Below are 9,878 nucleotides of genomic sequence, written 5' to 3' on the forward strand. Positions count from 1 at the left end.
TGTTGACTTGTTCTGCTAAGATGATTTATAATAGGAACGAATATTTTGCAACGCATCACAAAACACGCGCATTTTTGCAGTTCTACTATTGATAAGTCAAAAGAGGCAGGCAGTTGATTGGGCCCTTCTTGAAGAGGTGAAAAAATAAAATAAGATGTCTAATGTCTATGTCAGGGCCGGATTTACCTGCTTGCCGCCCCCTTCTCTTTCGTTTTGAAACATCAATAAAAACCATTAAGTGAATGTGTCGGAGGGGAGGGGGTGCATAAGACACGTTTACTCGTTTTGGGCGCATTTTTTGTGAAAGCCGTATCAGCACTAGCAAAATTTCACGGAACTTTGAGCAAAAGTTAAGTTCCGTCAACTTATCTCTATGTGGACAAGGCTTTCCCTTAGTAAGAAATGAACGAAAAAATTATGAAAGAACAAACATAAATGTGGTTCATAATTTTAACTTCTGCCGCGCCGCGTTGACCGTACTGTGTTTGGTACAATGCTTGAAGTATTCCTACAGTCTTGTAGGCGTGATGCGTTTCACGCCGACCGCTGCTGACCGCACCGTGTTTGACGCAATGCTTGAAGTATTCATTCAGTCTTGTAGGCGCTATGCGTTTCACGCTGACCGCATTGTGTTTGACGCAATACGTCAAGTATTCATGCAGTCTTGTAGGCGCTAATACATATGCGTTGCCGTTACATGCCGACCGCCGCGCCGAGGGCTTCTCCTTTTCATCTCACGTCCTCGTTATCATTGCTCTCTGCACCGCGCCGCTCCAGGCCAAATTGCGTGTTTGGTTTCTCTCTTAACTCGACTAATTAAAGGTGCTGTCTCTTGCATCACCGAAAGACGACAAAATTAGATATTACTATACTCTCAGGAGATGAGGGATTTTGTCGCCTTTTCTCGTTTTCCGAAGCCGATTTTGTTTTGAACCTATATTTTAAAAAATTGCAAAATTTGCCGCCATAAGCCGCGGCACATGTGACCAACCCCTAAATCCGGCCCTGGTCTATGGCATAGTCTATAACAGGGCTCATTTTATATCATTCGTCGAGAGGTAGCTTAGAAATTATAAAACTTGAGCGTTAAATTTGATACTTTGTTGTAACTAGTGTCCAATTAGATTGCGTAGGATTGCTATATGGTCGAGATATTGCAATCTTCAAAAATCTGAAATTTTCTTTCGAAGGACTTGTAACCGTCGTCGTAAACCGATCGACCCGACTCGATATCGACACCGATTCGATCGAAAGACTCAATCCGATTCAAGGGTTTTTCGATCGTTTTCGGCTGCCGATCGGATCGAATCGTTGTCGATCGCTCACTTTTTTTATCTTTCGATCGATTCATGTTGGTCGAATCCATAACCTCCCCTACTCCTCCTACACTTCAGGCTGATTGTTGAAATTGACAAACAAAGCGATAGACAAAGAGGACATAGAGAGTACGGAGCAATCCTATGGGTTGAAATGGGTGGTTTCTCTTTCCATAGACTAGGGGGGAAGGAAATGATAGACTAACTGTAGGGTCTCTCTGTAGGGGTTGTCGTTAGATGGTCTCAAATGTTACCCTGACTCTTTCAAATTATGTATTTTTAAGCATCTGGCATATCTTCATTTGTCAGGGAATTTTTCCAAAATGTGACAGAGAAATCAGAGAATCGTCAGGGTATTTAATTTTCTAAATTCTGTAGCAACCCTGAATAGGATCCTTCCATATCCCTTGTGTCCTCTTTGTGTGTCGCTTTGTCTATCAATTTCAAGGATCTGCCCGCTGGTCCCTGGTAAAAATTGGCAGTAGAATCTGTGTTCCAAAATACCATAGACCTACAGCCGGTTGTAAGATTTCCAATAGCTTCTATAGCTGGCAACACAATTTCTTATAGCCTTTTATAGCCGATGGCGATAAAGTGTATGCTAAACGTGTATGCTAAAAATACGTACGGATGCTAGGACTTGGTGAGTTTTTGGACTACCGCTCTCTTTTTGAGCCGTAGTATCTTGATTTATTTTGCGAGGAAAGCTCCGTACTTTTGAAGGATGCCTGCCATTCCTAATATGTCGGAGCGCCTTCAATTTCGTATGATACCGTGCAATACTTCTGGTGTGAAATAGTTGCTTCAAGCGCCGTGGTACGCTGCGGCGCGGAGGACGGGCAGCCAGCGCGAAACGCGCATTGGCGCCTACAAACCTAACAGGGATACTTCACGCGTTGCGCAATGCGTGAAGTATCCCTGTTAGGTTTGTAGGCGCCAGTGCGCCGCCGCTCTGCTTTGTGTTCGGCTCTAATATTTAATCTCGTGGAGTCAGCGTTTTCCAACTCATGATTTTGAAATGTTTGCACACTCTGTATGGATTATTCTCATTTAAATTGATGAAAAAAAAAATTGTAGTACAGGAAGATATAATATGCGTTCTGTAAATATTAAGGTGATTCCGTACAAACTTAAGGATTTCCTAAGCACACATATCTACACAATTTCTTGCAGCCTTTTAAAGACGATGGCGAAAAAGCAACAGCCAGGCGATAAAGTGTAAAGCCCGGTGATAGGAACTATAGCCCGGCTGTATAATTTTTTATCGCTTCGTGTAGCCCGGCTCTATGATTTTATCCACTTTCTACAGCCAGCGATATGATTGTCTATCGCCTTCTTCAGTCGGCTATAGGAACTCCTACGGTATTTTGAAACGCAGCTCCTATCGCCAATTTTTACCAGGGAGTCTATTTACAGTAAACGCTCGCTAAGTCGAACTGCAGTTACGACGAAATGCCGATCAAGTCGAATTTTTTTTCGGTCCCTGGACACGTCCATAAGTTAAATGGAGAATCGGTTAGGACGAATGCCGCCTAGGTCGAATTTTTTGTCGGTCCCTACACAATTCGACTTAGCGACCTTTCACTGTACCTACCTCCTTTGTCTATTGCATCCATCCGCTTCCACCGATAGGATCCCTTCAAACCCCTTCTGTCCTCTTCGTGTATGGCTTTGTCTATCAATTTCAAGAATCACCGCTGGTGCTCAACATAGATAGACAGTGCTCCCATTCCATGTCCGTCAATAGTTCCGGGATTCGGAATTTTCTTGTCCCAATTTCTCCCCCTCCATGACCGTCAAAAGTTCTGGGATTCCTTTTACATTTTGTCAAAAGTTTTGAGAAAGTTCCTGAAAATGCAAAAGATCCGGAATATTTCGCGAATTACAAAAGCTCCGAAAAAATTCAGGAAAATCTCAAAAGTTCCGGAATTCGGTACTAGTTCCGAAAAATGGGAGCCCTGGATTCACACGGGGGAAAAAAACACATTGGATCTAGAGTCCAGACTCTTGAAAACATTGACAAGAAAAAGGACCCTTGATTCAATCAGATTTAAGCTTAAGTCAAAAGGAAATCCGCTCAAATTAAGAGGCTTGGTTCTTGATTTAAGCTTAAATCTGATTGAATCAAGAGTATTTTTCTTATCGATGTTTTTCAAGAGTCTGGACTCTAGATCCAATGTGGTTTTTTTTTCCAGTGCAGGAGAGAAAGACGTTATACTAATGAAAGATGCATACTAACCTGCCGGAGTCGTCTTTGGGTGGGTTTTTGGGGGCCTGCCTGGAGTATCGCGACTTGGCGTCGGCGGGACTGGATCCCTGGATGTCCGGCCCGGGCGCCGGCGTCCCGCCCCAGTCGGCGTCCGACTTCCATTTCGTCCCTGTTTTCCTCTTGGTCCGGGGGTACGGCTCGAACGTTTCCTGCCCGGGCGAGGGTTGCGACGCCGACTGTCCGTACGGGGTCGACTCGAACTCCCCGTACATCCGCTTCACCAGGGCCTTGTTCTCATCGATGAATCTCTCGATCTCCTCCCTGAAATCAGACTCGTATCCATATACTCCAGGGTTGCACACGTGAAACGAAAAATATGAGAGATTGCGGAAAATTCCGTGAAATATTTCATGAAATTTCACGAGGCTGTGAGATATTTAATATTTTTCAGGGGCTAGAGTATGCAACCCGCACTCAAACACACACAAACATAAAAAAGTGACAATTTTTACATTTTGCGGAACATGAAGAAGAACCGATATTTTTCAATATCTCTCATATATTTCTGAAATTTCATGAAATATTTCACGTGAATTTCAAGATTTTTTTTGCTCACGAAAAATTGCAACCATGATCAAAATCAGGGAATTTCGTAAAGTTCAGAACATAAGTGTGATTTTGAAATCACGAATTTGAAAAACAGTAAACTTCAGTCAGTGATGATATTTCATCGTAAACACACTAACACCTGGTACTGCCATACTAGGGAAGAGCGCCAAATGAGCATTCGGGAGTTGCCAAACCTCCCCGAATAAAACATGTATTTTTGAAGAGAGTTGTGCACATTTTTCTTGAAAATTTTAGATATTTTCGATTAAATTGCGAAAAAAAAATGTCTGAAAAATTTAAGGAAAAATATTTAGAATTTTCCTAGGAATTCGGGTTTTATTGAAGGAAATGTGGCAACACCTGAATACTTATACGGCGTTTTTATTCAGCACGGCAGACTAGCACAGTGTAACGAAAATATTGAATTCATCTCCTAACACCCATAACATCCCGAGTTGAGAGGCTTGGATGACAAGGCGCATAAGTGCAGTTTTTGCTATTTCGAGAAATACTTGGTTGAAGTTTCGAAATTACATGAATCCACATAGCAGACAGAAAGTTCAAACAGACTTTTTGATGCTTAAAAATTGGAGTTTGGGAGCGAGTTTTTCACGGATTATGCATTACGACTAGTTTTAATTGAAGTAGTTATATACTAACTCAATCTTTTCAAAAACTGCCCAAATGCGCCTTGTCCCCAAGCCCCTAAATTGTTTGTATTTTCAAAAAATTGTCTAGTTCTATCAAGTCACTGAACAGTGGGGAGGCATGAATTATCGATTATCGATAATTCCCCATCGAAGCTTTTTATTCAATTTTTTAGGTGCATCATTTTTGATATTTCGTCGAATCTTCACTTTCCGGCCAAAGTATCACAAGCGACGTGCGACTTTTCTAAATTTCCATCGTCATTTTGTTTTTTCACAGTGAAATTGTTGGTTGAATCTGTTCGAAAATTTTCCTGAATTTTATCGGCAGCACAAAGCAAATTCAGTGAAATTTTCGGACAGCTTCGTTGAACATTGAACAATTTCTCTGTAAAAAAATAAAATGGCGGCAGAAATTTTTAAACGTCGCATTACGCTTGTGATACTTTAGCCGGAAGGTGACGAATGAACTATTGATGCCATTGAATAAATAATTGAAGACGTCATCAGGCGCACTTGACAAAGATCCTCCCTCTTACCCCCATTAAAATGGCAGAAGATTTCACGACAATCGCCTTGTCTCAACTTTTCAATTCGTGAATTTTCTATTCGCAAGCAAGTCTGATTGATCTTCAACTACAAAACTACACATATGTTCCAGCGCATGTGAGCTAATATCGCGTCACCAAAGAGCTGTTGTGTCGCACGACATCAGAAAATACTGGCAGATAAGAACTTGTTGCATGATGAAAAACGAGATGTGCGCATCGGAACACGATAACAAGGAGTGTAAATAATGAAATGCAATTGAATTATAATTGTCAGAGAAACTTACGCCGGGTATCTGTTTCCTGCTGTGGGACAGAATAGCTGATGGTTGCGTTTGATACATGGTAGTCCTCGTATTAAGTCTCCTCTAACTTCGTAGCCTAGGGCAAGGGACAGCGCTGTCCATAGTATCTGCGAACAATTCACAAATAGCCTTATTTTTACGAGAAAAAAAAAAAACACCGAACATATAGCTCAAGCACAAAAAGTAACAGTGGCGTATAGGAATTTTTAAGGGGGGGGGGTCTTGGGCCCATTAAAAAACGTGATGGTAACTTTTATTTATTTGTGTACGCCCCTGATAATATTTTATGTCCGCCCTCCAAAGGTCAAAAAAGGTACAATTAACGAGGCTAAGGGAGGGGGGTGTCCAGACCCCTGGACCGGGCTCCCTTGTCTACGCCACTGAAAATTTAACAGGGCGATCGAATAGTGCTAGGCAGGCCCGCCACATCCCATCTCGGGCCCTGGTACCAATTTTCTGGCCCGGGCCCCTAGCACAGGGGGGGGGGGGGGTCCGGGGGGCCTCCGGCCTCCCCCGGGAAATTTTTGAACTTTTAAATCTATTTGGGCACATTATGAAGCTCTTATGATGGAGATTTTCCATCAATTTCTGCAGAATAATTACGCCTTTTTGTTTACTTTCAGCACCAAAAACTTTCGAATTGTTGCATTCAAAACATCTATAAATTGTTTTTTTGAGGGGGCAGATGATAATTTTCAATTCTATGGGGAGCCGGGCCCCCCTGGACTCCCCTTTCGTACGTCTATGGCAACGGAGTTAAGCCATTGAAGTCGAGGATGCCCAGAAAGGAGCCTGTTAGCATCCGACAACGGAAGAAAATGAAACACAGTTACTAAAAATATCATTCTACATATACTCAAAATCTTGAAAATCTCTAAAAAAGTAAAAAAAAATTTTATAGTGCCCTAGCGTGTTTTTGAAACTTTATTCACCTTTTGCGGAATTTTTAGGGTAATTTTTTCACTTTTCCCTACGAGACAAGGGTTACACATGAATTCGTAGTGGTTTGTCACCTGCGTCACGGGCCCCTCCAGGGCCCGGGCCCCGGTACCAAGGACCCAGTATCCCCCCCCCCCCCTTGTGGCGGGCCTGGTGCTAGGTCCACATTATTATTTAAGGGGAAATCAAGGAAAAAAATCCCAAAAGTTAGCAGTAGGGTAAACAAATGAGCCCTTGAGTACCAGTTTAAGACTGTGAGAGGGGGGGGGGGTTGTTCAGCTTAAGCAGATGCATTGGCTTACGAAGCTGAGAAGCCAGGAAAAGATCTATACATAGTTCGAGTCTTTTGCTAATTTTTGGAATTTTTCAGCCTTGATTTTCATCATAGAGTGGCGTGGACCCGTGGGGGGGGGGGGGGAGTAGTGGAAGAAGAAATACTTACAGCAACTTATTCTTATTGGAATGAACTTAACTATCAGTGCAAAGGCTCCAGAAATAGAATAACGGTTGATCCACAGATGAGGAGATAAATTTTTAGCAGAGCACGGGTCTATAAGCAAGATAATCTATTCGACGAATTTATGGTAATGAAGAAGCGAGAGAGGAAGGAGAAAATATCTACTAAAAGTAAAATTATATGGAAATCACTCCCAAACAATAAAAGATCAAGTTGATCGATGTAGGCCCTCATCGGTCTTTGATCATTTATCACCATGAGTGTCGGTGGTTTTTAAGATCTCCATTTTTTTCTGCTTTTTGAGTTCCGACTTTTTGCTCTCCGAGTACGTAATTAAGTTTCACTTTTCTAACATCATCATTTAGCACCAGCGGTGGTTTTTACAAGTTGGTATGAATGATTTTCCGCCATTCAAAGGTTTATCGAAAAATCGATTTTTTCAGTGAGGTTGGCTGCCTAAGTCAAAATCGAAATTTTTAATGGAATTAAATGGAGGAATGTTGCCACTCAGCGAGATTCACTATTGCTAAGCATGCTCTACATCGTTTTCCCTACATTCGCGTCTCCGCAAGTGTGTGAAAATGCAGTCAAGGGTTGACAGGGCCCACTCACCCACCTCCACCAATAGAACCGCTCCATTTTCTCTTTATCGTCTTTGCCCAGAAAAAACTCCGACCGCGGAGGCCGTACTTTCGGGCATAGACATACCGTCTGCATTCCCGGCTCAGAGGCCGAAATCTCCGGGTATAGCACCCGGAACTTACGGCCTTTAAGCCCGGAACGTACGGAATGTCTGTATAGCCCGTAACTATTTTTTTACGTGTGTCTAAAGCTTTGACTATCAATTTCAATTATAAGCCCGCTGATCATATGTATCAAAGATTTACAATACAGGTTGTTTTTACATGGTTCTTTCTTTCTGTCATTGAAGTAGATGCGATTTGACCACGGTCTATCTCTCTGCACGGTGCACACCTTTCCTAGCAGGGCCTCTTTTTAAAAAGTGAAAGCCAAAGTGAGGGATGAAAAAAATAAGCGAATAAAAAATGCGCACCAAACGAGGCGTGGGTGAGTTGTCAGGCATACTGCATGGCTGGAAAGGATTGTCTCGGGACGGACGGCGCGAGGCGCGACGGGTCGGCCTGAGTCAACGCGAAAGATACAACGCAGCGGCGCGGTCGGAGCGGATTTGATAGCGCGGGGCAAGAAATAAAACGATGATGGTCGAAGATGTTGATAATTGTAGTCGTAGACTCTCAAGCACTTAAAAATAAGGAGGAATAATGAGTTATAATAAACTCGTTAGCTTCGTAATGAATCGAATCCGTCGCGGAAGGATTCTCGCACGCTAACACCGGGCGCACACGTGACCTCAGGTCTAATTCGTCGCTTACCTGACATAAGGGCGAAACTACACTCTGCAATGAGCCCTGTCTTCCATACAATTCAATGCTTTTCCGGGCTTATCTCAACGTGTAGTTATACCCTTATGTCAGCCAAGCGACGAATTATTGTGGCCTGATTTATGACCGTCCACAAAAAAAGGGACCTCGGTTCATAAAAACTTCAATTTGAGTGATTGTCACCCCAATCACGGGGAAAAGAGTATCCCAATCCCAACTATACTCCTGGCTGATTTTGGCGTCGGTTATAAGAGTAGTTGCACCAGGCAGAAGTGCGGTTGAGTCAGCCGAAATCGTGGTTGGATCAACCGACACTGGTGTAACTACTCTTACAACTGGCGCCAAAATCAACCAGGAGTATATTTGATATTTTCAGTGATACCCAAATATCACAGGTTGAAGTACATTGCAACCATGTGGGAAAATTATTGCTGTTGCGTCAAAGTGTTGTGTATGCTGCCTATCTCTAAATTGAAGGGGCTCTCTGTGTTGGAATGTATTTCAATAAAATTGAAATGAGTTGCATTTTTTCATCACATTGAAGATGCATGTCTTTCATCTGCTTGTCTGGTCGTTTAAAAGCGACATTTATTAACGAAATGATGCGCAATTATTGTAATTTCATTTTAAAACAAGGCAATTTCATTGCAAAAAGTGCAACTTGAATTTTCAACGACAAAAATTTCATTGTTTTAGTTGCAAAATATTACTTAGCAGCGACGGAAATATTGAAGTGAAGTTGCAGTAATTGCAATAAAATGCCATCAAATTGCAATATTTTCACATAATTTGGTTCATGAATGCCGTTTCAAAACGCTCGATAAGACATTTTGGGACAAGAAATGCTCAAAAGTGGCAAATCAAACGAAAATTCTGGCAGTTTTAAATTTGTAGCTAAAAAGCAGACGTCACAAAATGCTGATTAATTTTTCGACCTGACTCGCCAGAAACAGTTCTCCTGTCGTGAGAGTACCGCGAATTTAAAAAAAAGCAAAGCTGAGATTTACCAGCGCTGTTGCTAGCTTCGAGAACGGTTTATTTCAAACGCATGAACAGCGCAAATCATGGTTTCCAATTTGGACCCAATATTCTTAAGAGTAATAGAAGGCAAAGGTCATATGATCATAATCAAAATTATAATTTTCAAAAAAATGTCACTTTTAGAGCAAAATGAGGTCGAGGGAATTTTTTGAGGCTACAGCAGCAATTATTGTATTCGAACAAAAAAAAATCGTCAGTTAAAGATCACCCGAAGAATGCTAACGCTAACCTTTAATAATGTAGATACGATTGATCGGCAAAGTTGGTACATTTTTGCGAGCGAAATACATGTAAGTTTCGTATTCAGAAAGTCAACAAATTACATATTATCCTCATTAAACCAAATTAGAAAATTGCAGTGGGGCGGTTGTCGTATCGACTTTTTTTTTGATAAAAAATCTTTC

General features: G+C 41.9%; 1 protein-coding gene across 1 annotated transcript; it reads right to left on the reverse strand.

Moving 5' to 3' along the window:
• Positions 1 to 3,533: 3,533 nt before the first annotated feature.
• Positions 3,534 to 8,242, reverse strand: LOC140223809 (uncharacterized). Its single transcript, XM_072301472.1, has 3 exons — positions 8,085 to 8,242; positions 5,617 to 5,741; positions 3,534 to 3,846 (listed from the first exon to the last, which is right to left on the reverse strand). Exons 1-3 carry the CDS (start codon positions 8,112 to 8,114, stop codon positions 3,534 to 3,536), a joined length of 468 nt encoding a protein of 155 aa, XP_072157573.1. The 5' UTR covers positions 8,115 to 8,242.
• Between the last annotated feature and the right edge of the window lie 1,636 nt (positions 8,243 to 9,878).

The sequence above is a fragment of the Bemisia tabaci genome, chromosome 6 (genome assembly GCF_918797505.1).
Source record: "Bemisia tabaci chromosome 6, PGI_BMITA_v3".
In the NCBI taxonomy this organism is placed as follows: Eukaryota; Metazoa; Arthropoda; class Insecta; order Hemiptera; family Aleyrodidae; genus Bemisia; species Bemisia tabaci.

What these genes read in the sequence shown, in the direction of transcription:
- LOC140223809 (XM_072301472.1), bottom strand. Translation starts at nt 8,114, where the DNA reads ATGCCTGACAACTCACCCACGCCTCGTTTG. An exon ending in ACTCACCCACGCCTCGTTTG is followed by an intron (nt 5,742 to 8,084) that starts GTGCGCATTTTT and finishes AATTGTTCGCAG; the next exon opens with ATACTATGGACAGCGCTGTC. An exon ending in GCAGGAAACAGATACCCGGC is followed by an intron (nt 3,847 to 5,616) that starts GTAAGTTTCTCT and finishes GTCTGATTTCAG; the next exon opens with GGAGGAGATCGAGAGATTCA.